Raw genomic sequence first — 22,707 nt, forward strand, 5'->3', positions numbered from 1 at the left:
CTCGCCCAGGCTCACTGCCCCTCCACACACACGGATCCACGGGGCAGAATTCCCCTCCCGCAGCCCCTGGGGCCCAGCTCGGCGGCCGATCCCGCAGCGCTTTGCTGGAGTTCAACCCAGGCCTGGTCCTGCCAGGATGCCCCTCTGCACAAACAGGCACCACAGGGGAGAGTGAGCTAGAGCAATGGGGGCTGGGGGCAGGACTCTGCGGTTCTGGGCTGGCTCGGGGAGGGGGGCGCGGGGGCACATGGGGCTGGGGCAGGACTCCTGGGTTCTGGGCTGGCCCGCGGAGTGGCACGGGGGCACAGGGGGCTGGCTCGGGGAGTGGCGCGGGGGCACAGGGGGCTGGGGCAGGACTCCTGGATTTTGGGTTGGCTCGGGGAGGGGGCTGGGGCAGGACTCCTGGGTTCTGGGCTGGCCCGCAGAGTGGCGTGGGGGCACAGGGGGCTGGGGCGGGGAGTGGCGTGGGGGCACAGGGGGCTGGGGCGGGACTCTTGGGTTCTGGGCTGGCCCGGGGAGTGGCGCGGGGGCACAGGGGGCTGGGGCCGGGCCGCAGGAAGGACGCCAGGTGCACCGAGCCAGGGGATCCATCGCCATGTTTATTTGCGCCCAGGAAGCGGGGCCCGAGCCCCCCGTCAGTGGCAGCCCTTGTTGAATTCCTGCAGGGCCCAGCGCTTGTTCTCGATACCCCCACACAGCTGGGCGTACTCCTGCACCAGCTCCTCGAACTCGGGCCCCAGGCTCTCGTAGGTGGCCAGGATCTTCTGAGCTGTGGCCAGCTCCTGCTCCTGCTGCTGCACGGCTCCCTGCAGGCTGGCCCTGGGGAGAGGGGAGGGGTGAGTGCCAGCCGGGGCCCCCGCCACTGCCCCACCGGAACCCCCCCGTACCTGATGGCCCGATGCGCCTCCACTTTCTCCGGCGAGTAGGTGTCCAACAGCACGCTCAGCTCCTCCAGTCTGCGGGAGACAGCGCATGGCGAGAGCCCTGAGCCAGGGCAGCAGGGACCTGCTCCCGCACCCCACAACTTCCCCCCTCCCCCAAGGACCACCGACCCCCAACTTCTTCTTCGGGGCCACTGGGGCTGGCAAGTCACCGTGGAGCCGCGGCCCCTGAACCGGCCCCAGCTCCCACGGCAGCACCTCCCACCTGCCGATGGGCTCCGGCCCCAGCCCCTCCCGTGCGCCAGGGGTGCGCTGTGTGCTCACCGGATCTTGAGGAACATGGCGCTGCACTTCACCTCCAGGTAGTGGGTGTTGAGCCGGTCCAGCTGGGCCTGTGTCCCGAGCCGGTGTTCCTGGGCCAGGCGCCGCAGCACACCCAGGCACCGCAGGAGAACCTGGGGAGAGAGCGGGTGAGAGGGGGCGGGCCCCGGCCGAGGACCCTCGCCCCCCCCGCCTGACCCATACCTGCGGGTACGCGGCTTTCTGCCTCTCCAAGAGCCCCATCAGCTCCCGGCACCGGTTCTGGGCCACCTGCAGGCGCCGCTGCTCCGCTGCTAGTCCCTCCGCCAGGGTCCAGAGCATGGCGCCAGCGCGCCGTCTCCCCCGCGCTTGTCTGGGGGAACAGGGGTCAGAGCGGACACCCCCTCCCCCCCTGACCCTCACCCCCCCTGCTCCGCTGCCAGTCCCTCCGCCAGGGTCCAGAGCATGGCGCAGCGCGCCGTCTCCCCCGCGCTGTCTGGGGGAACAGGGGTCAGAGCAGACACCCCCTCCCCCCCCCTGACCCTCACCCCCTGCTCCGCTGCCAGTCCCTCCGCCAGGGTCCAGAGCATGGCGCAGCGCGCCGTCCTCCCCCGCGCTGTCTGGGGGAACAGGGGTCAGAGCGGACACCCCCTCCCCCCCCCTACCCCCCACCCCCCTGCCAGTCCCTCCGCCAGGGTCCAGAGCGTTGGCGCCGCGCGCCGTCTCCCCCGCGCTGTCTGGGGGAACAGGGGTCAGAGCAGACACCCCCTCCCCCCCTGACCCTCACCCCCCTGCTCCGCTGCCAGTCCCTCCGCCAGGGTCCAGAGCGTGGCGCAGCGCGCCGTCTCCCCCGCGCTGTCCTGGGGGAACAGGGGTCAGAGCAGACACCCCCTCCCCCCCTTCCCCCCACCTTACCTGCCAGTCCCTCCGCCAGGGTCCAGAGCGTGGCGCAGCGCGCCGTCTCCCCCGCGCTGTCTGGGGAACAGGGGTCAGAGCGGACACCCCTGCCCCCCACTGCCCTGCTCCGCTGCCAGTCCCTCCGCCAGGGTCCAGAGCGTGGCGCCGCGCGCCCGTCTCCCCCGCGCTGTCTGGGGGAACAGGGGTCAGAGCGGACACCGCCTCCCCCCCGGCCCCCACCCCCCGCTCCGCTGCCAGTCCCTCCGCCAGGGTCCAGAGCGTGGCGCCGCGCGCCGTCTCCCCCGCGCTGTCTGGGGGAACAGGGGTCAGAGAGAGGACACCGCCTCCCCCCCTGACCCTCACCCCCTTGCTCCGCTGCTAGTCCCTCCGCCAGGGTCCAGAGCATGGCGCAGCGCGCCGTCTCCCCCGCGCTGTCTGGGGAACAGGGGTCAGAGCGGACACCCCCTCCCCCCCTGACCCTCACCCCCCTGCTCCGCTGCCAGTCCCTCCGCCAGGTCCAGAGCATGGCGCAGTGCGCCGTCTCCCCCGCGCTGTCTGGGGGAACAGGGGTCAGAGCGGACACCCCCTCCCCCCCCTACCCCCCACCAGTCCCTCTGCCAGGGTCCAGAGCGTGGCGCCGCGCGCCGTCTCCCCCGCGCTGTCTGGGGGAACAGGGGTCAGAGCAGACACCCCCCTCCCCCCCTGACCCTCACCCCCTGCTCCGCTGCCAGTCCCTCCGCCAGGGTCCAGAGCATGGCGCAGTGCGCCGTCTCCCCCGCGCTGTCTGGGGGAACAGGGGTCAGAGCGGACACCCCCCTCCCCCCCTACCCCCCACCAGTCCCTCTGCCAGGGTCCAGAGCGTGGCGCCGCGCGCCGTCTCCCCCCGCGCTGTCTGGGGGAACAGGGGTCAGAGCGGACACCCCCTCCCCCCCCTACCCCCCACCAGTCCCTCCGCCAGGGTCCAGAGCGTGGCGCCGCGCGCCGTCTCCCCCGCGCTGTCTGGGGGAACAGGGGTCAGAGCAGACACCCCCTCCCCCCCCTTCCCCCACCTTCCTGCCAGTCCCTCCGCCAGGGTCCAGAGCGTGGCGCAGCGCGCCGTCTCCCCCGCGCTGTCTGGGGGAACAGGGGTCAGAGCGGACACCCCCTGCCCCCCACTGCCCTGCTCCGCTGCCAAGTCCCTCCGCCAGGGTCCAGAGCGTGGCGCCGCGCGCCGTCTCCCCCGCGCTGTCTGGGGGAACAGGGGTCAGAGCGGACACCCCCCTCCCCCCCGGCCCCCACCCCCCCGCTCCGCTGCCAGTCCCTCCGCCAGGGTCCAGAGCGTGGCGCCGCGCGCCGTCTCCCCCGCGCTGTCTGGGGGAACAGGGGTCAGAGCAGACACCCCCCTCCCCCCCCGACCCTCACCCCCCTGCTCCGCTGCCAGTCCCTCCGCCAGGGTCCAGAGCGTGGCGCCGCGCGCCGTCTCCCCCGCGCTGTCTGGGGGAACAGGGGTCAGAGCGGACACCCCCCCCCCCCTGCTCTCCAGCCCCCACTCACCGCTCTCGGGCCGGTGGTAGCTCAGCAGGCCCAGCCCCTTGCGCCGCAGCCGCTCCTCAATCTCCTGGGCGAGGTGCTGTTGCAGCAGCACCAGGTCCTGCACGGGGGGAGGGGCGAACAGAGAGAGGGCTCAGCGCCCGGACACCGGGGTCCCTCCCCCTCCCTGTCCATGAGGGCTGGGTTACCTGGCTCGGGGGCAGCAGCTCCAGCAGGTCAGGGGCCCCCAGGCCCAGCAGGGGGGGCCGGTCGCCACGCAGGGAAGGGCCCGAATCCAGGATGCGGCTCAGCTCCCCCAGCAGCAGCCGCCGCTCCAGCGTCTCCAGGAACTGGGGGGAGGAAACAGGGTCAGGGAATGTGGGGCCCACCGCTGCCCTGTCCCCCAAACGCTGCCCACCCCCAGCTAACCCCCCCCGTGACCCCCAGCTCTTCCCCACGCCCCTAGTCCCCAGGGACATCCCTACCCCCTTTGCCTTTTCTCCCCCCGAGCCCCCAAACCCCTCCCCTCTCGCCAACCCCTCCCCATCACCTGACCCCCCCAACCCTTCCCCCTCCCTCCAACCCTCCCCCCTGAGCCCCCAAACCCTTCCCCCTCTCCCCAATCCCTTCCCCCGAGCCCCCAAACCCCTCCCACTCTCCCAATCCCTCCCTCCTTCCCCTGAGCCCCCAAACCCCTTCCCCCTCCCTCCAACCCTTCTCCGAGCCCCTCAAACCCCTCCCACTCTCCCCAATCCCTCCCTCCCCTGAGCCCCCAAACCCCTCCCCCTCTTGCCAATCCCTCCCCATCACCTGACCCCCCCAAACCCTTCCCCCTCCCTCCAATCTCTCCCCCTGAGCCCCCCCAACCCCTTCCCCCGAGCCCCAATCCCTCCCTCCCCTGAGCCCCCAAACCCTTCCCCCTCCTTCCAACCCCTCCCTCCCTTGAGCCCCCCAAAACCCTTCCCCCTCTCCCCAATCCCTTCCCCCGAGCCCCAAACCCTTCCCCCCTGAGCCCCCCAAAACCTTCCCCTGAGCCCCAATCCCTCCCCCATCCAGAGCCCCCAAGCCCCTCCCTAATCCCTCCCCCCATCCCCTGAGCCCCCCAAATCCTTCCCCCTCCCTTCACCATCCCCTGAGCCCCCAAACTCCTTCCCCCATCCCTCCCCCATCCCAAGCCCCTGCCTCATGTCCCCCCTTCCCTGAGCCCAAATCCCAGCCCAGCCCCCAAGCCCTCCCCTGTTGTCTCTGTGCCCCCCTATTCTCCCCCCGCCTCACCTTCCTGTCCTGCAGGGCAGGGCTGGTGTCCCCCCTGCAGGCCCTCTGCTCCATCAGTGCCTCCTGCAGGAGCCGGTGCAGAGCCTCCCAGCGCAGCCAGCCGCCCGATGCAGCTGCAGCTCCTGCCCCACCTGCAGGGGGTAAGAAGGGGGTGAGCGGGGTGCAGCGGGGCAGCCACCCTCCCTCGGGGCGTCCCCACATGTACCTGCTCCAGCTGGCGGGCCAGGGGGGGTGCTGAGCCCGCTGGGGTCCAGGTAGGGGGTCAGGATGAGCAGCAGGTTGGCCAAGCCAGGGTGGGCGGTCGCGTCCTCCTCCGTCAGCTGGCACGGGGGCAGGCGGGCACCGCCAGCTGTGGGAAGACACAGTGAGGGGGAGCGAGGGGCACCCCCGCCCAGCCTGGTCCCTCCCCCACTTACCTGGTCTCAGCAGCTCCGCACCCATGTCCCCCGGCGCCCCTGCTCGGTGCAGCCATCACCCGCTACAAGAGACGCGCGGGGCTCAGCAGGGCCTCAGGCTGGCCCCTGTCCCGGATGCCCCCGGACCCACCAGTCAGACGGGGGGGGGGGGGGGGGGGGGAGTGCCCAGTCTACGCCAACCTGGATCCCTGCTTAACCAGGCAGCGCCTGCGGGGGCCCCACATCCAGGGGTGGGGGCAGCCCGTGCCCAGCTCCCACTGCCGAGGGCTAGGACCCCCAAAGGCCTTCCATGGACACCCCCCTTCCGAGAGCACCCAGGCACGCCCGTCCGGGGCAGCACCCCAGCCCCACACCCCCGCCCCCCTGGCCAGCGTCCCTCCCCCAGCCCCTCCCGGGCTCCTCCTCCCGGGCATCGCCCCTCCCCCAGCCCCTTCCGGGCTCCTCCGCCCGGGCATCTCCCCTCCCCCAGCCCCTCCGGGCTCCTCCTCCCGGGCATCGCCCCTCCCCCAGCCCTTCCGGGCTCCTCCGCCCGGGCCATCGCCCCTCCCCCAGCCCCTCCCGGGCTCCTCCTCCCCGGGCACATCGCCCCTCCCCCAGCCCCTCCCGGGCCTCCTCCTTCCGGGCATCGCCCCTCCCCCAGCCCCTTCCGGGCTCCTCCTCCCGGGCCATCGCCCCTCCCCCAGCCCCTCCCGGGCTCCTCCTCCCGGGCATCGCCCCTCCCCCAGCCCCTTCCGGGCTCCTCCGCCCGGGCATCTCCCCTCCCCCAGCCCCTCCCGGGCTCCTCCTCCCGGGCATCGCCCCTCCCCCAGCCCCTTCCGGCTCCTCCGCCCGGGCATCGCCCCTCCCCCAGCCCCTTCCGGGCTCCTCCTCCCGGGCCATCGCCCCTCCCCCAGCCCCTTCCGGGCTCCTCCTCCCGGGCATCGCCCCTCCCCCAGCCCCTTCCGGGCTCCTCCTCCCGGGCATCGCCCCTCCCCCAGCCCCTTCCGGGCTCCTCCTCCCCGGGCATCGCCCCTCCCCCAGCCCCTTCCGGGCTCCTCCTCCCGGGCATCGCCCCTCCCCCAGCCCCTTCCGGGCTCCTCCTCCCGGCCATCGCCCCTCCCCCAGCCCCTTCCGGGCTCCTCCTCCCGGCCATCGCCCCTCCCCCAGCCCCTTCCCGGCTCCTCCTCCCGGCCATCGCCCCTCCCCCAGCCCCTTCCGGGCTCCTCCTCCGGCCATCGCCCCTCCCCCAGCCCCTTCCCGGCTGGCTCCCCGCCCTCACCCTACTGGCGGGGTCGGAGCACGGTGCGAACGGGCCGGGCGGTGGGCGAGCTCACCCTTCAAGAGGAGGCGCGGTTACGTCTCGGTGCAGCCCTCGGTTCCCCCGCCTTTTCTCCCGTCCTCGCTGTGCCCTGGGACGCAAGGGGGCGGGTTCCACGGTGTGAGCGCGCGGCCAGCTCCGGTAGGGCGGGGCTGGGAGCCGGGAGCCAATGGGAGCGGCGGGGGCGGGGCTGTGAGAGGGCGGGGGAGCGCCGAGGAGTACGGGGGTGAGGGGGGACTGGGAGGATGGAGCAGGGCAGGGAGGGGCTGAGGGGAGGGGCTGGGAGGATGGAGCAGGGCAGGGAGGGGCTGAGGGGGAGGGGAGGGGCTGGGAGGATGGAGCAGGGCAGGGAGGGGCTGAGGGGGAGGGGAGGGGCTGGGAGGATGGAGCAGGCCAGGGAGGGGCTGAGGGGGAGGGGAGGGGCTGGGAGGATGGAGCAGGGCAGGGAGGGGCTGAGGGGGAGGGGAGGGGCTGGGAGGATGGAGCAGGGCAGGGAGGGGCTGAGGGGAGGGGGAGGGGCTGGGAGGATGGAGCAGGCCAGGGAGGGGCTGAGGGGGAGGGGAGGGGCTGGGAGGATGGAGCAGGCCAGGGAGGGGCTGAGGGGGAGGGGAGGGCTGGGAGGATGGAGCAGGGCAGGGAGGGGCTGAGGGGGAGGGAGGGGCTGGGAGGATGGAGCAGGCCAGGGAGGGGCTGAGGGGGAGGGGAGGGCTGGGAGGGATGGAGCAGGGCAGGGAGGGGCTGAGGGGGAGGGGAGGGGCTGGGAGGATGGAGCAGGGCAGGGAGGGGCTGAGGGGAGGGGAGGGGCTGGGAGGATGGAGCAGGCCAGGGAGGGGCTGAGGGGGAGGGGAGGGGCTGGGAGGATGGAGCAGGCCAGGGAGGGGCTGAGGGGGAGGGGAGGGGCTGGAGGATGGAGCAGGCCAGGGAGGGGCTGAGGGGAGGGGAGGGGCTGGGAGGATGGAGCAGGCCAGGGAGGGGGCTGAGGGGGAGGGGAGGGGCTGGGAGGATGGAGCAGGCCAGGGAGGGGCTGAGGGGAGGGGAGGGGCTGGGAGGATGGAGCAGGCCAGGGAGGGGCTGAGGGGGAGGGGAGGGGCTGGAGGATGGAGCAGGGCAGGGAGGGGCTGAGGGGAGGGAGGGGCTGGGAGGATGGAGCAGGGCAGGGACGGGCTGAGGGGAGGGGCTGGAGGATGGATGGGCAGGGCAGGGAGGGGCTGAGGGAGGGGAGGGGCTGGAGGATGGAGCAGGCCAGGGAGGGCTGAGAGGGGAGGGGAGGGGCTGGGAGGATGGAGCAGGGCAGGGAGGGGCTATGGGGAGGGGAGGGGCTGGGAGGATGGGAGCAGGGCAGGGAGGGGCTGAGGGGGAGGGGAGGGGCTGGGAGGGGCTGAGGGGGAGGGGAGGGGCTGGGAGGATGGAGCAGGCCAGGGAGGGGCTGAGGGGGAGGGGAGGGGCTGGGAGGATGGAGCAGGCCAGGGAGGGGCTGAGGGGGAGGGGAGGGGCTGGGAGGATGGAGCAGGCCAGGGAGGGGCTGAGGGGGAGGGGAGGGGCTGGGAGGATGGAGCAGGCCAGGGAGGGGCTGAGGGGGAGGGGAGGGGCTGGGAGGATGGAGCAGGGCAGGGAGGGGGCTGAGGGGGAGGGGAGGGGCTGGGAGGATGGAGCAGGGCAGGGAGGGGCTGAGGGGGAGGGGAGGGGCTGGGAGGATGGAGCAGGGCAGGGAGGGGCTGAGGGGGAGGGGAGGGGCTGGGAGGATGGAGCAGGGCAGGGAGGGGCTGAGGGGGAGGGGAGGGGCTGGGAGGATGGAGCAGGGCAGGGAGGGGCTGAGGGGGAGGGGAGGGGCTGGGAGGATGGAGCAGGCCAGGGAGGGGCTGAGGGGGAGGGGAGGGGCTGGGAGGATGGAGCAGGCCAGGGAGGGGCTGAGGGGGAGGGGAGGGGCTGGGAGGATGGAGCAGGCCAGGGAGGGGCTGAGGGGGAGGGGAGGGGCTGGGAGGATGGAGCAGGGCAGGGAGGGGCTGAGGGGGAGGGGAGGGGCTGGGAGGATGGAGCAGGCCAGGGAGGGGCTGAGGGGGAGGGGAGGGGCTGGGAGGATGGAGCAGGCCAGGGAGGGGCTGAGGGGGAGGGGAGGGGCTGGGAGGATGGAGCAGGCCAGGGAGGGGCTGAGGGGGAGGGGAGGGGCTGGGAGGATGGAGCAGGGCAGGGAGGGGCTGAGGGGGAGGGGAGGGGCTGGGAGGATGGAGCAGGGCAGGGAGGGGCTGAGGGGAGGGGAGGGGCTGGGAGGATGGAGCAGGGCAGGGAGGGGCTAGCCCAGGCCTCCTCTGCCCACACCGCATGGTACTTGTTGCCCCCTTCCTCCCTCTGGAGTTGTTCACTCTGATCCCTACTGATGGCCCTGCCAGGGCTGCCACATTACCCTCACTCTGCCCTTCCCCCAGCCAGCCAATGGGCCCTGCCCCTCCCTGAGCGGGGGGATATCCCAGGCAATGGCAGGGGGCAGCGGGAGGCCTGTTTGGTACCAGTAATATATTAAAATATATGATTTGCATATGCTAATTTTACCCAGGAAGGGTATTCTGGGAGCGGGGAAGGGGGACAGAATGGGCAACCACACTGTCTGCCAGGTGAATGGCCCAGCCTGGAGGTGCCCAAGCCAGGCCTGACCTCAGACCCCCCCCAAATACCACCTCAGCCTCGCCCCCCTGAACCCCCAACCCTGTTGGGAGAGAACCCAGGCATCCTCGGTCCCATCCCCATCACCCTCCCTCCCTTCCCCTCCCCCCTCCCAGCGGCAGAGAACCCAGGCGTCCTGGCACAAAGAAGCAGTAGAAACCGCAGCAAAAGGAGATACTGAGGCAGGGTGTGAGAGTGAAAAGGCCTCGTATTTCAGGGGACTCCCCCCTTGTCACTGTCCCCCTCAACCTCCTGCCCACCCAGTCCCTGGGGAGACACCGGCATTTCCGGCCCCCCCAGTCTTTCATCCTCCTCCACCATGAGATCAGGCCCAGTGGAGCTGGGGACGTCCTGTTCCCTTTCCCCATAGTGGCCATCTTGTGTGCAGGGCGGCCATCTTGGATGTGGGCAGCCATCTTGGCTCCCCCTTTTTGTCCCCCAAGTTCTCATCCGTCTCCACCCTGAAGTTAGTGAAGGAGCTGGGTGGGGGAGAGGCATTCCACAGCCCTGCCCCCGCCCAATCTGCAGTGGCCATCTTGGCTCACTTATCCTTCCCCAGGGGTTCCTGGCAGCACTGGGTGGGGGGGAGGGGGAACGTCGCAGCTCCCGACCCCTTACAGCCCACTGGCGGTATCTTGCTGGGAGGCAACCATGCTGAATGTACGGCAGCCATCTTGGATGCGTGGCAGCCATCTTTGATCATTCGTCTCTCTCCATCTTGTTGCCCCATTTCCTGTCCCCATTCCCCCAGAATCCTCCATCAGCCATCTTGCGTCCCTGAACATTCTCCATCTTGAGCCCAGGTTGGGAGGGTCGCTGGCCCCCTGTGGTGGCCATCTTGGGTGTGGGACGGCTGTCCTGGCTCACTCATCCTTCTCCACCTTGATCTCGAGGAAGGGGTGGAGGTCAGGGCAGAAGGCCTTGTGGGGCGGGGGGAAAGGGGCGGACCTGGAGTCCCCCTCCTCTTCACGCTCCTGGAAGCGGGGGTCGTAGAGGTGGGGGGGCAGGAGCTGAGCCTCAGCGGAGGGCAGGCGCTCGGAGGGCGGCCCGTAGACCCGGTTGGCCTTGGCGCCGTGCTTGGCATTGATGTCGAGGCGGTAGCAGAGCTGGGTGAGGGGGGTGGCACGGAAGCGGGGGGACCGGGCCACCCACACCCCCGGTTCGCTCGGGCTGTCCTCCTCGTCTGACATGAGCTCCTCCGTCACGCCCCGCCACAGCCGCTGCTCCTCAGGGCCCAGCAGCCGTACCACGCCCGCCCGGTTGGCAAAGAGCTGGGGGGCAAGACGGGGGGTCAGCCCGACCGTGCTGCGAGAGGCTCTGGCCCTGCCCCCTGCCACGGCCAGGCACAGCCGCGCCCCACCATGCACCTGTCCCATCACACCCCCCACATGGCCCCACTCCCTGCTGTTTACAGCCCCCTGCCCTGCACCTACAAAATCCCGATCCACATGCTGTGCCTCCCGCATGGCCCCGCCCCCTGCTGTGCACAACCCCAAACCCTCCTGACATGCACCTCTCATGGCCCCTGCACCCCCCTTGGCCCCACCCTCTGCCCCTTCCGGTACCCCACCATGCCAGGCCCCTCACCCGGTAGCGCCGGCTCCGCAGTTTCTTCTCCTCCTTTTCCTTCAGCCCCTTGAAGGGGTTCAGGGAATTGCGATACTCGCGCCGCTTGGTCAGGAAGTATGCCACGCAGGCACCTGGGCACGACAGGGCTCGGTCAGCAGCACGCCAAGGGCACCGAGGGGGCAGGGGTTGGGCAGGAAGCGCCAAGGGGCACAGAGGGGTCAGAGGTCAGGCAAGAAGAACGCCAAGGGGCACACAGAAGGGGCAGAGGTCAGAGGTTGGGCAGGAAGCATGCCCGGGGCACAGAGAGGGGTCAGAGGTCCGGCAGGAAGCACGCTGAGAGGCACAGAGGGGTCAGAGGTCAGGCAGGAAGAACGCCAAGGGGCACACAGAGAGGGCAGAGGTTGGGCAGGAAGCGTGCCAAGGGACACAAAGAAGGATCAGGGGTCAGAGGTCAAGCAGGAAACGCGCCGAGGAGCACAGAGAGGGGTAAGAGATTAGGCAGGAAGCGCGACGAGGAGCACAGAGCGGGGGCAGAGGTCAGGCAGGAAGAACGCTGAGCGGCACACAGAGAGGTCAGAGGTCAGGCAGGAAGAACGCCAAGGGGCACACAGAGAGGGCAGAGGTTGGGCAGGAAGCATGCGAAGGGACACAAAGAAGGATCAGGGGTCAGAGGTCAGGCAGGAAGCGTGCCAAGGAGCACAGAGAAGGGGCAGTGGGCAGAGATCGGGCAGGAAGCGCGCCACGGGGCATGGGGGGGACAGGGTGTAAACACGCGCTCACCCTTCAGTTCCTTGTCCGTGTAGTTGTGCTGACTCGTCACCAGTTCATGCCTCAGTTTCTCCAACAGGAATTTCACCACCCCAATGTTCCAGGAAGACTTGATGCTGCCAAGGGGGCAGAAGGGAGGGTGAGAGTCATGCCAAAGCCCTGCATCCCACTGCCAGACAGGTCTAGAGGTTAGAGAGTGGGGCTGGGAGCCAGCACTCCTGGGTTCTATCCCAGCTCTGGGAGTGGAGGGGGTTGAATGATTAGAGAGGAGGGGGAGGGTAATGGAAGGACTCCTGGGTTCTCTCCCTGGCTCTAGGAGGGCGGGTGGGTCTAGTGGTTAGAGGGGAGGGGGAGGGCATGGCAAGACTCCTTTGCAGGGAGGGACTCACCTCTCAGAGCCGTTGAATCTCCTCTGGTTGGTGATGTGGTTGTGGACATTATGGACGAGTTTCTGTGGGGCAGACAGTAAGTCATTGGGGTGAGGGGTCCCCAGGCCGCCCCCCCCACACACCATCCCGGGCAGCCCCCACTCACCGACAGCACCAGGTCTCTCTTGCGCCGGGTGTTCTTGGGCCCGTTGCCCCGGCTGCGGCAGGGGGTGCTGATGAACCCCAGTGAGAACCGGGGCTCCCCCAGGCCACCATCCTCTAGGGCAGTGCAGGGGGGCGGCTCCTCGGAGCCCGAGGGCGAGGGCTCCCCCACGGGCTGGGGGGAAGGGGAGGGGGTGGTGGGGAAAGCCGGGACCACCACTCGCTGATGGGGGACCTCCAGGGGGGGCAGCTCCTCCAGCACCTTGGGGAGCGGGGGAGAAATGCATCAGCCCTGACGGTGCACCTCACTCCCAACCCGCAGCCCCCTGGGATCACCCCACACCACTGCAGTGCCCCTCACTCCCGACCTGCAGCCCCCTGCAACCTGCCCAGCCCCTCACTCCTGACCCATAGCCCTGTGGTGCCCCTCACTCTTGACCTGCAACACCCTGGGATCCGCCCCCAGCCCTGCTGGTGCCCCTCACTCCCGACCCACAGCACTCTGCAACCCCCCCCCAGCTCTGGCATTGCCCTTCAAGCCCCGGGCGCCAAGTGGAGGTTGGCGTGACTCCCATAATGCATCACTGCCGAGCAGTCTTAGACAGAAGCCAGCTGTTCCCGGCCAGAGGGGGCTAAGCGAGCACCATGGCAGGGCGCGGAGGGTCTGTGGCTCACACACCCCACCCAGTCCCGAGTCTCCAGGCTGCACGGGTGAGAAACCCAGACGTCCAGACGGCCCTGCCGCTGCCCCTAGCTGCCTCAGCTCCTCGATCACCACTTGGACGCTGCTCCCCAAGCCTTCAGCCTCCTCCTCCTCCTCCTCGGCCGCCAGCGGGGGGGGGCTGGCCTTGACAGATGGGTGCGCCTCCCTCCGCAGTCCCCCCACCTCCTCCTCCAGCCGCCGCAGGGCCTGGTTGTTGGCCTTGGCCAGGGCCAGGGCGGCTTCGGCCAGCCCCACGGCCTTGTCCAGGCGCTGGTAGATGACATGCAGCAGCTGCTCGGAGCTCTGCACCGCCAACCCATGGCCCGAGACGCTGATGGGGGCGCAGGGGGGCGGGGGGGCGCTACCCACCCCCTCCGCCCCCGGCTCCCGCTTGCAGGCACAGCAGCAGCCTGTGGCCTCCTGGGCGCCGGGGGGTGAGAATAGGATGGTGGCGCTGAAGGACATGGTGGTCCCAAGGGAGTGTGGGAGCTTCCCCCTCAGCACTCCCGGCACGGGCAGCCAGGGCGCAGGCACACCCACGAGTGGCTCCCAGAGCCCATGGCGCTCCTGAGTGGGGGTGAGCGCTGCAGGGGCTGAGGGGAGGGAAAGTCAAGGAAAATACGACCTCTGGGGGGGGTGAATGGGGGGGTGGATTGTCATGACAGGGGTGGGTGGCTGTGAGGGGGGTTGGTGGTTGCAAGTGGGGGGTTGGTGTGACAGGGGGCGGCTCTGAGGTGGGAGGGGCAATTGTGAGAGCGGGGTTGGCATGACCCAGGGAGATGGCTGCGAGGGTGGGGTTGGCATGACGGAGGGATAGCTATGGGGGGGGGTAGTGGGGGTTGATGTGACATGGGGCTGGGGGAGTTGGCAAGACACAGGGCGTGGGGGGTTGGCGTGACGTGAGGCTGGAGGGTTGGCAAGACACAGGGTGGGGAGGTTGGTGTGATGTGGCGCCAGGGGGGTTGACGTGACACGGGGCTGAGGGGGGGTTGGCATGACACGGGGCTGGGGTGGGGGGATTGGCGTGACACAGGGCTGGGGTGGGGGGATTGGCATGATGCCAGGGTGGGTGGGTTGGCGAGACACAGGCTGGTGGGGTTGCTGTGACGTGGGGCCCGGGGGGTTGACGTGACACAGGGCTGGGGTGGGGAGGTTGGTGTGATGCGGGGCCAGGGATTGGCATGATGCCAGGGTGGGTGGGTTGTCGAGACTCAGGGTGGTGGGGTTGCTGTGACGTGGGGCCCGGGGGGTTGACGTGACATGGGGCTGAGGGGGGGTTGGCGTGACACTGGGGTGGGGAGGTTGGTGTGACGCGGGGCTGAGGGGGGGTTGACGTGACACGGGGCTGAGGGGGGGTTGGCGTGACACAGGGCCGGGGGTTGGCATGATGCCAGGGTGGCTGGGTTGGCGTGATGCAGGCCGAGGGGGTTGGAACAGGGGCTTGTGTGACACAGGGCTGGGAGTCCCCCGGGATCCTCATTTCCATAAATGCTAACGATACCCCATCCCGTCCAGGCCGTTGGTTGTTTACTTGGGGCCCAACGGTTTAGAATCCCGGCCTGCTCAACGTTCCACTCCGTGTGCAGCGCGCGACCGAGAGAGGTCGGGGTGGCGACGGGAGGAGGGAGCGAGCGCTACGGCCGTGTACAAAGCGCCGCGCCCCCTCGCCCCTAACACTCTCATTGGCTAGCGTGGTAAAAGCCTAAAGGAGCCGATTGGCTGAGAGCTGGCTGTCGCTGGGCCAGGGCAGAAGGGAGAGGGGGTCAGGGAGCAGAGAGGGGAGAAGGGGTCCCTCAGGGGGGACTTTGATGTTGGGCCCTTTTCATGGCCACCCCGTAATCATCTTGGATTTCAAGGCTGCCCCTTCCCCCCAAACAGATGATCTCCAGACCTGGGTCACCACCTCCTGTCAGGTCACACCAACCTCTGTCATGGCCACCCCAGCCTGGGTCACGCCAACCCCCCCAACATCTTCTGTTAGGTCATGCCAACCTCTGTCATGGCCACCCCAGCCTAGGTCATGCCAACCCCCCCACCTCTTGTCAGGTCACGCCAACCTCTGTCATGGCCACCCCAGCCTGTGTCATGCCAACCCCCCACACACACCTCCTGTCAGGTCATGCCAACCTCTGTCATGGCCACCCTAGTCTGGATCATGCCAACCACCCCCGCATCTCCTGTCAGGTCACGCCAACCTCTGTCATGGCCGCCCCACACACAGCCCTCCTCCCCACATGTGTGGCCCTCCTCCATCGCGGCCTCTCTGTCCATCCCTCCCTACACATGGCCAGTGGTGCTGGAACATTTTTAATAGTGGGGGTGCTGAAAGCCAGCCCCCTTACCACTGTGCACCCCGACCCCCAAGCTGAGGCTGGGAGCAGGGCTGCACCACCTCCCGCACCCCTAGTTCCCATGCCTATGCACATGGCCCTTCTCAATCGCACCCTCCCCTCGTCGTCCTTCTCCACCCCTCCCCTCCCCTCCCCGTCCCCCGCTCCCCACGCCGGCCTTCTCCTCCTTTCCCCTTCCATCCATCCCTCCCCATGCTGGCCTTCTCCACCCCTTCCCTCCCCTCCCCATCCACCCCTCCCCACGCCGGCCTTCTCCACCCCTCCCCGTCCCCCACTCCCCACACCGGCCTTCTCGGCCTTCTCCTCTCCCCTCTCCGTCCATCCCTCCCCACGCCAGCCTTCTCCTCCCCTCCCCACGCCAGCCTTCTCCTCCCCTCCCCATACATCCGTCTTGGGCCTTCTCCCCCCCTCCCCTCCCCGTCCCCCGGTCCCCACACCGGCCTTCTCCTCCCCTTCCTTCCCCGCCCCATCCATCCCTCCCCACACCGGCCTTCTCCACCCCTCCCCTGTGAGTGTGTACATCTCTCCTCCTTTCTGTCCTCCCATCCCCAAGAGCTGTGCAACCGAATCCCGCACCCCAAGATATGTATCTACCCCCTCCAGCCCCCTCCCTGTACAGCCCCCCACATCTATTCCCCTCCCCATCTAGCCCCCCTGCATCTATCTAGTCCCCACTCCCTCCCAACCAGCCACCCCTCCCCCATCCAGCCCCCACACCTCTCTTCCCCTCCCCTCCCCAGCCGCGTCCCATGTACCTATCCCCCCCCATCCAGCTGCCCGCTCTGTATTGCACAGGTCCCTGCCCCAGCCCGCCTGTCTGCACGTGTGCCCAGGCTGGGCAGTGCAGGGGGGCTGGATGGGGGGCCAGGCCTGGCCCCTCAGCGCCCCGGCTAAAGGATACAGGAAGGTCGCGGGCGGCTCTTTGTATTCGTGTGTGTGCACGAGGGGGGGACGTGGGCCACATGCCCCCCCCACCCGCTCTGATTGGCCAGGGCGCTGCACACGCCCGCCCAGCTCCCCCCCAGCTGCACACGCCCGCCCACAGCCCACAGCACGCACTGCTCCCCCAGCTGCTCCCACCCCCTCACCCCCCCCCCCCCGCTCCCATCCCTCCCACCTCACCAGCTGCACACGCCCGCCCACAGCACGCACTGCTCCCCTGGCTGCTCCCACACCCTCACCCCTCCCCCGCTCCCACCCCTCCCACCTCACCAGCTGCACACGCCCGCCCAGCTCCTCCCCCCCACCCCCGCCAGCTGCACACACCCGCCCACAGCACGCACTGCTCCCCCCCCCCCGCTCCCACCTCACCAGCTGCACACGCCTGCCCACAGCACACACTGCTCCGAGCTGCTGCCACCCCCTCACCCCCCCGCTCCCACCTCACCAGCTGCACACACACCCCAGCTCCCCCCCCAGCTGCACACGCCTGTCCACAGCCCGCACTGCTCCCACCCCTCCCACCTAACCAGCTGCACACGCACCCCAGCTCCCCCCCCAGCTGCACATGCCTACCCACAGCCCGCACTGCTCCCACCCCCCCAACCCATGGCTGGCACTGCTCCCCCGGCTGCTCCCACCCCCTCAAACTCACCCCCCACACAGCTCCCACCTCTCTCATCTCACCCGCTGCACACGTCTGCCCAGGCCCCCACCCCCAGCTGCACACCCCCACCCACAGCACACACGCCCCCAGCTGCACACTCGTTCCCCGGTGGGGCCCTGCCAGGGGCACCCCAACTGCTGCCACCAGCTCCTTCCTCCTCACCCCCCCCTCAGCTGCACATGCCCACCCCCAGCTGCCCACACCATGCATTGCTCCCCCATCTGCCCCCACATCCTCCGCCGGCTGCCCCCATCCCTCCCCCACACCCTTCCCCTGCTACACATGGCAGCCCACACCCTGCACACCCCCAGCTGCAGATGCACCCGCCTTCCCCCACACGGCATTCCTCGGTGGGGCCCTGCCAGGGGCACCCTGACCTGCTCCCAACCCCAACTGCTCTCCATCCAGGTCCTACCCCCTCCCACCTCCCCGCACTCCTCAGTGGGGCCCTGCCAGGAGCACTCCGACCTGCTCCCCCCGCCCAGTCCCCCCCAGTTCCTACCCCCCCATCCCTCTCAGTCACCATTCTCCCCTCCCCGGTTTGCTCCGTGTCCCCCTCTCTGGAGTGCTGGGGGGGATAAGACCATTGTCTCTCTTACTTCCCCCCCCACATCCCCCAATTCCCGCTCCTCACTGGGAATGGAGAGGAAGGGGCAGTGGGGTCGAGCAGAGATGGGGGGCAGCCAAGGTTAACCCTGGTTCGCCTCCCACAGAGTGACCCAGCCAAGAGCAGTGGGGGTGAGATGGGGGCTTGTGGGGCATAGGCCTCTTGGCAGGGAGCCCAGGACTCCTGGGTTCTCTCCCTGGCTCCAGAAGGGAGTGGGGTTTTGTGGTTACAGCAGGGGGTGGGGCTGGAAGCTAGGACTCCTGCGTTCTCTCCCTGGCTCTGGGAAGGGAGTGGGGTCTAGTGGTTACAGGGGAGTGGGTGGGAACCGGACTCCTGGGTTCTAGCCCCGTCTCCCTGCTGCCCCCTGGTGGGCTGCTGACACAGCCACCTCAGCACCGCAGGCGAAGGCAGGGTACAGGGGCGGTTACAAAGCCTGCTGAACACGATCCAGGCAGATGGCGCCAACCCCAGGCCAGCTCTGGGGTGGGCTGTGCCCGGGCCCCCCGCTGCACATGGCGGCTCAGAGCAAAACTGCCGGTTGCAACTGACGTCCTCATGGTGCAGTTTCACCTTCCAGCCCTGCGTCTTGTCTGTGCTGGCTGGGACAATCGCTCCCAGCTGTACCCATACACCTGTACTCACACCCCCAGCACTGGCTGGGACACTCACTCCCAGCTGTACCCACGCAGCTGTCCTCACACTCCCAGCGCTGGCTGGGACACTCACTCACGGCTGTACCCATTCGGCTGTATTCACACCCGCAGGGGTGGCTGGGACAGTGGCTCCTGGCTGCATTCACACCTGTAGCTCTGGTCATGCCCAGCTCACCCCCTGCTGCAGATCACGCCGGGCCGAACCCGTCCTCAGTTCCCACTCCCCCAGTTGTGGGGTCAAGCACTACTGGCTGGCCCCTGGCAGGCCAATGAGAAAACGCGCCCGGCTGGCGGCCAATGACCCGGTGAGGTCCCTCTGGGGACCTGCCATGCAGCCAGCTTCTACCCTCGGGAACAGCCGCACTGGCAGAGACTCCTGGCTCGCCACCAGCTGGCACTGAGCCTTGGCACGAGGAATTTACAAACTGGGGCCCGCTGGGCAGTGCTGCGATACTCCCTGGAGGCCAGCGCTGTGCAGGGGTCAGGCGGGGTTGCGCCGCACCCTGTCCCTGGGGATTTACAGCTGGCAGGGGCAACCCTTCAGGCAGTAAAGCAGGTAACAGCCAGGCACCTGTGCTGTGTGCATGGGGGCGCTGCAGGGTGCCTTGGCACTGCAGATCCTAACTGCCCCCATCAGTGATGCCCCCTGTGCCTCCCCCAGCATTCCTGGGAGGGCAGAGAACTCAGGGTCAGAGCACACTGCGCCCGGCCCCCAGCCTGCCCCACCCCCAGATTCCCCAAGCCAGGCTCACCCCCGATCCGGAGCGGGCTGATGCCCAGGGACTGGGTGGCACTGGCGGCCCAGCCTATGACTGCCCCCCCCCCAATGACGACACTCTCCAGCTGTGGGGCAGAAACAAGCTTTATAGGGAACCAGCAGGGTCCTCGCGCCATGGGCCCCCCCAGCCACCCCATGGCCCTACCACCCCATTATAGGCCATGCCCCCGCCACGTGCAGTTAGCCCAGCCACACCCCTTCCTTTGTAACCTCCAGGGAACCCCCGTGGCCAATCCAGGCCCTCCCTGCCCTGCCCCCCCGGGGACCCACCCTGCGCTCAGGCGGCCCCATCCCCCTCCGGGTCCCCGCGGTACTGGGCATGGAGCTGGGCCACGTCGTCGGTGGAGACGCGGACCCAGCCGTCCCGCCGGACGTGGTACAGGTTGACCTCGCCCCCGGAGTAGGCATCGCGGTAGGTGGCCTGGTAGATGGCACGCCGGGCTAGGTCGTAGGCCTCCTCGGCCGGCATGTCGGGTGCGTAGCCGCGGTCCAGCACCCCATAGGCGTACACCGAGCCCGAGCCCACGGAGAAAACCGTGCCCGAGAGGCGGTTCCCCTCACTGTCCACGTAGTACAGGCCTGAGGAGAGAGGGGAATCACTGCAGGGCTGCCCCCGGAGATGGGGTCCCCCCCTCCCAGGGACAGGGGGCATTGCACATGTAACCCCCTCCCCCCGAAAGTGCAGCCCAAGGGGAGGGAATGTGGCAATGAGGGTCCCATGGAAGGGGTAGATAAGAGGATCACCCCAAGTCCCAAGGGGGAAGGTTGGGGCCGGTGAATGGGGGGGGCAAGGAGTTGGGGAGGGAGGGGGCTGGGGAGACCCAGGGAGGGGGCTGGGTGCTCTGGGGCCTGGGGGGGGGGGGGGCGGCTGGGGAGACCCAGGGAGGGGGCTGGGTGCTCTGGGGCCCAGGGGGGGTGTGGCTGGGGAGACCCAGGGAGGGGGCTGGGTGCTCTGGGGCCCCGGGGGGGTGTGGCTGGGGAGACCCAGGGAGGGGGCTGGGTGCTCTGGGCCTCCGGGGGGGGCAGCTGGGGAGACCCAGGGAGGGGGCTGGATGCGATGGGGCCCCGGGGAGACTGGGGAGACACAGGGAAGGGGGCTGGGTGCTCTGGGATGGCTGGGGAGACCCAGGGAGGGGGCTAGGTGCTCTGGGGCGGCTGGGGAGACCCAGGGAGGGGGCTGGGGCGCCCTCACCTGGGCCCCGCTTGTCCCAGCCGCAGATCATGGTGCCCATGTGCAGCCCCAGCCCCTTGTACTGATACACCATGTTGGCCAGCAGCTTGGAGGCGGCGGCCACGGAGATGCGCTCCTTGTTGCGCAGCTGGTAGATGCGGCACTGCCGGGCTAGCAGCCGCTCCCAGAAGCTGCAGTCGGCGGCGCCGCCCGCCATGGTGCCCAGCAGGTAGGGGTTGATCTCGATCACCTTCTTCACCGTCTGCGAGGCCACGTAGGAGCCGGCCGTGGCCCGCGAGTCCACCGCCACCACCACGCCCTCCTGGAACTAGGGGACAGGGGGTCACAGGGCACCAAGCTAGGGTACACCTTCCCCAGAACACGGTACCCCCCACCGCCACTCCCTCCTGGAACTAGGGGATAGGGGGGTCACAGGGCGCCAAGCTAGGGTACACCCTCCCCAGAGCACGGTACCCCCCACCGCCACTCCCTCCTGGAACTGGGGGGGGTCACAGGGCGCCAAGCTGGGGTACACCCACTGAGCACACTGCCCCCCACTGCCACGCCCTCCTGGAACTAGGGGAGGGGGGGTTACAGGGCACCAAGCTGGGGTACAGCCCCACTGGAGCACAGCACTCCCCCCCGAAGATGGCAGGCCCACTCCTGCACCCTCACTCCGCCCCCACACAGACCAGAGACAGCACCCCAGATCACTGCCCCATCCCCTCCTGGGGGGCAGGGCTGACCCTGACCCCACTGTGCCCCCCAATACAGAGTCCACTGCAGGGGAGGCAGGGCTGCACCATGTCACAGGGGGCGCCCCCTAATCCCCCCCCCACACACACACAGTAGAGTCTATCCCCAGCCCCTTCCTCCTCCTATGGGGGGGGGGGGTGTCTCCAGATCTAGCCCCGCCCCTGGGGGGAGGTCTCTCTGCCTAGCCACGCCCCCTGATGTGGTCGCACCCAAGGGGGGCTCCCTCCCTAGCCCCACCCGCTGGCCCCACCCCTGGGGGTGGGGGTCTCCCTCCCTAGTACCACCCCCTGACTTGGCTCCGCCCCTATGGGGGTCTCCCTCCCTCTCCGGCCCCGCCCACCTTGAAGGCCAGCGTGGTGGTCCCGTGCAGCAGCTCGATCCCGGCATCCCCCGCGGCCGGGAGCCCCCAGGCGGGCGGGGCCAAGCCAGGCGGGCCCGGGGCCGGGCGGGGTCCGGGGGCTTGGAGCTCGCAGCGCCCCGCCAGCCCGAAGAAGCCGGGCCGGTTGACGGGCAGCTCCGGCGGCAGCAGGCTGGCCAGCGCCATCTTGAGTGAGGGCAGGATGGGGGCGTGGCCTCGCCCTGTCCTATATATAAGGCCGACCGCCATCTTGGGTGAGGGCACAGCGTGACTCGGAGGCACCGTGACCGCCATATTGGACGGAAGTGTTCTGTGACTTCACCTCCTATCAGATATATGGAGCATAGGCGCCATCTTCGGTGAGGGCACAGCGTGACTCGGCTGCTCCGTGGTCGATAGCCTCGGCGGCCATGTTCGGTGAGGGCAGCGCAGGCGCCGTGAAGGCGAGCTGGCTTCACTATCTATGTCCCCCATGGGGTTCGGCGGCGTAAAGCTGTGCGTGGCGGCCATCTTGGAAAAGGCAAGGCGGCTTCACTACCTGATAAAAGCGGCGGTCCGCCATCTTTTCCGAGGGCAGTGGAGATCATGTGACCGACCCCCCTCGGCGGCCATCTTGATTATGGGCATCCTCGCTTCGCTCCCATCTAACACATGGGGAGCGGCGGCCATCTTTACTAGGGGCATGACTGGCCCTGGAAAGGGATGGAGCTGGAGCCCTGCGCACCGCCCCTCCTCTAGCACGTGCAGGTCCTCCCGGGGCAGGTCACCCCTGCGGTCAGCGTGCAAGGGCCGGGCAACCGACGGGCTGCCACCCTTCTACCCGCATCCAAGCTTGCCCCGCCCCTCCCCCGAGGCCCCGCCCCCCCGTCACTCCCTCTCCCCACCCTCACTCGCTTCTCATTTCACGGGGCGGGGGGTGAGGGCTCCAGGCTGGGACCGAGGGGGTGGGAGGGCAGAAGGGGCTCTGGGGTGGGGCTGGGGATGAGGTTTGGGGTGCAGGAGGGGGATCAGGGCTGGGATGGAGGAGTTAGGAGGGCTAGGGCAGGGGGTTGGGGCGCAGAGGGTGAGGGTTCTGGCTGGGGGTGCGGGCTCCAGGGTGGGGCTGGGGATGAGGGGTTTGGGGTGCAGGAGGGGGCTCCGGGTTCAGAGGGCAGGAGGAGTCTCTGGGCTGGGGAAGGGGAGGTGAGGGCTCCAGGCTGGGACCGAGGGGGTGGGAGGGCAGGGGGCTGGGGCTCTGGGGTTGGGCTGGGGATGAGGGGTTTGGGTGTAGGAGGGGGCTCTGGGTTCAGAGGGCAGGAGGGGCTCTGGGATGGGGAAGGGGGTTGGGGCAGGAGAGGTGAGGGCTCCAGGCTGGGACCGAGGGGGTCTCTGGGCCAGGGACTGCGACGCCAACCAGACTCTTAGCTAGGGTTACCATACGTCCGGATTTTCCCGGACATGTCCGGCTTTTGGGGGCTCAAATCCCTGTCCGGGGGGAAATCCCCAAAAGCCGGGCATGTCCGGGAAAATCGGGAGGGAGGGAGGGCTCGGTGGTGCTCGGCCGGGGCCTCTTTGGCTGGGGTTGGCGGTGCGGGGCCGGGTCGGGGTCGCGGGGCCGGGGGCATGGTGCCGGGCCAGGAGCGCA

At 69.4% G+C, this 22,707-nt stretch overlaps 3 protein-coding genes across 3 annotated transcripts; all 3 read right to left on the bottom strand.

Annotated features, from left to right (window-relative positions):
• Positions 1 to 579: 579 nt before the first annotated feature.
• HAUS4 (HAUS augmin like complex subunit 4) lies at positions 580 to 10,070 on the bottom strand. The gene is given in 13 exon segments (XM_054045252.1): positions 580 to 819; positions 888 to 956; positions 1,206 to 1,336; positions 1,407 to 1,495; positions 3,250 to 3,306; positions 3,612 to 3,708; positions 3,797 to 3,937; positions 4,863 to 4,963; positions 4,966 to 4,993; positions 5,068 to 5,091; positions 5,093 to 5,211; positions 5,279 to 5,317; positions 9,959 to 10,070. Coding segments are annotated over 13 exon segments (1,191 nt in total). The 3' UTR covers positions 580 to 635.
• Positions 9,424 to 16,094, bottom strand: C12H14orf93 (chromosome 12 C14orf93 homolog). Its single transcript, XM_054046348.1, has 7 exons — positions 16,056 to 16,094; positions 12,780 to 13,396; positions 12,105 to 12,362; positions 11,960 to 12,021; positions 11,583 to 11,686; positions 10,821 to 10,933; positions 9,424 to 10,504 (listed from the first exon to the last, which is right to left on the bottom strand). Exons 2-7 carry the CDS (start codon positions 13,266 to 13,268, stop codon positions 10,097 to 10,099), a joined length of 1,434 nt encoding a protein of 477 aa, XP_053902323.1. The 5' UTR covers positions 13,269 to 13,396; positions 16,056 to 16,094; the 3' UTR covers positions 9,424 to 10,096.
• Positions 16,095 to 18,864: 2,770 nt separating this feature from the next.
• Positions 18,865 to 21,294, bottom strand: PSMB5 (proteasome 20S subunit beta 5). The gene is made up of 3 exons (XM_054045536.1): positions 21,066 to 21,294; positions 19,991 to 20,297; positions 18,865 to 19,377 (listed from the first exon to the last, which is right to left on the bottom strand). The coding sequence occupies exons 1-3, from the start codon at positions 21,267 to 21,269 to the stop codon at positions 19,076 to 19,078; spliced, it is 813 nt and encodes a 270-aa protein (XP_053901511.1). The 5' UTR covers positions 21,270 to 21,294; the 3' UTR covers positions 18,865 to 19,075.
• Positions 21,295 to 22,707: the final 1,413 nt, after the last annotated feature.

The sequence above is a fragment of the Malaclemys terrapin genome, chromosome 12 (genome assembly GCF_027887155.1).
Source record: "Malaclemys terrapin pileata isolate rMalTer1 chromosome 12, rMalTer1.hap1, whole genome shotgun sequence".
Classification (NCBI taxonomy): Eukaryota; Metazoa; Chordata; order Testudines; family Emydidae; genus Malaclemys; species Malaclemys terrapin.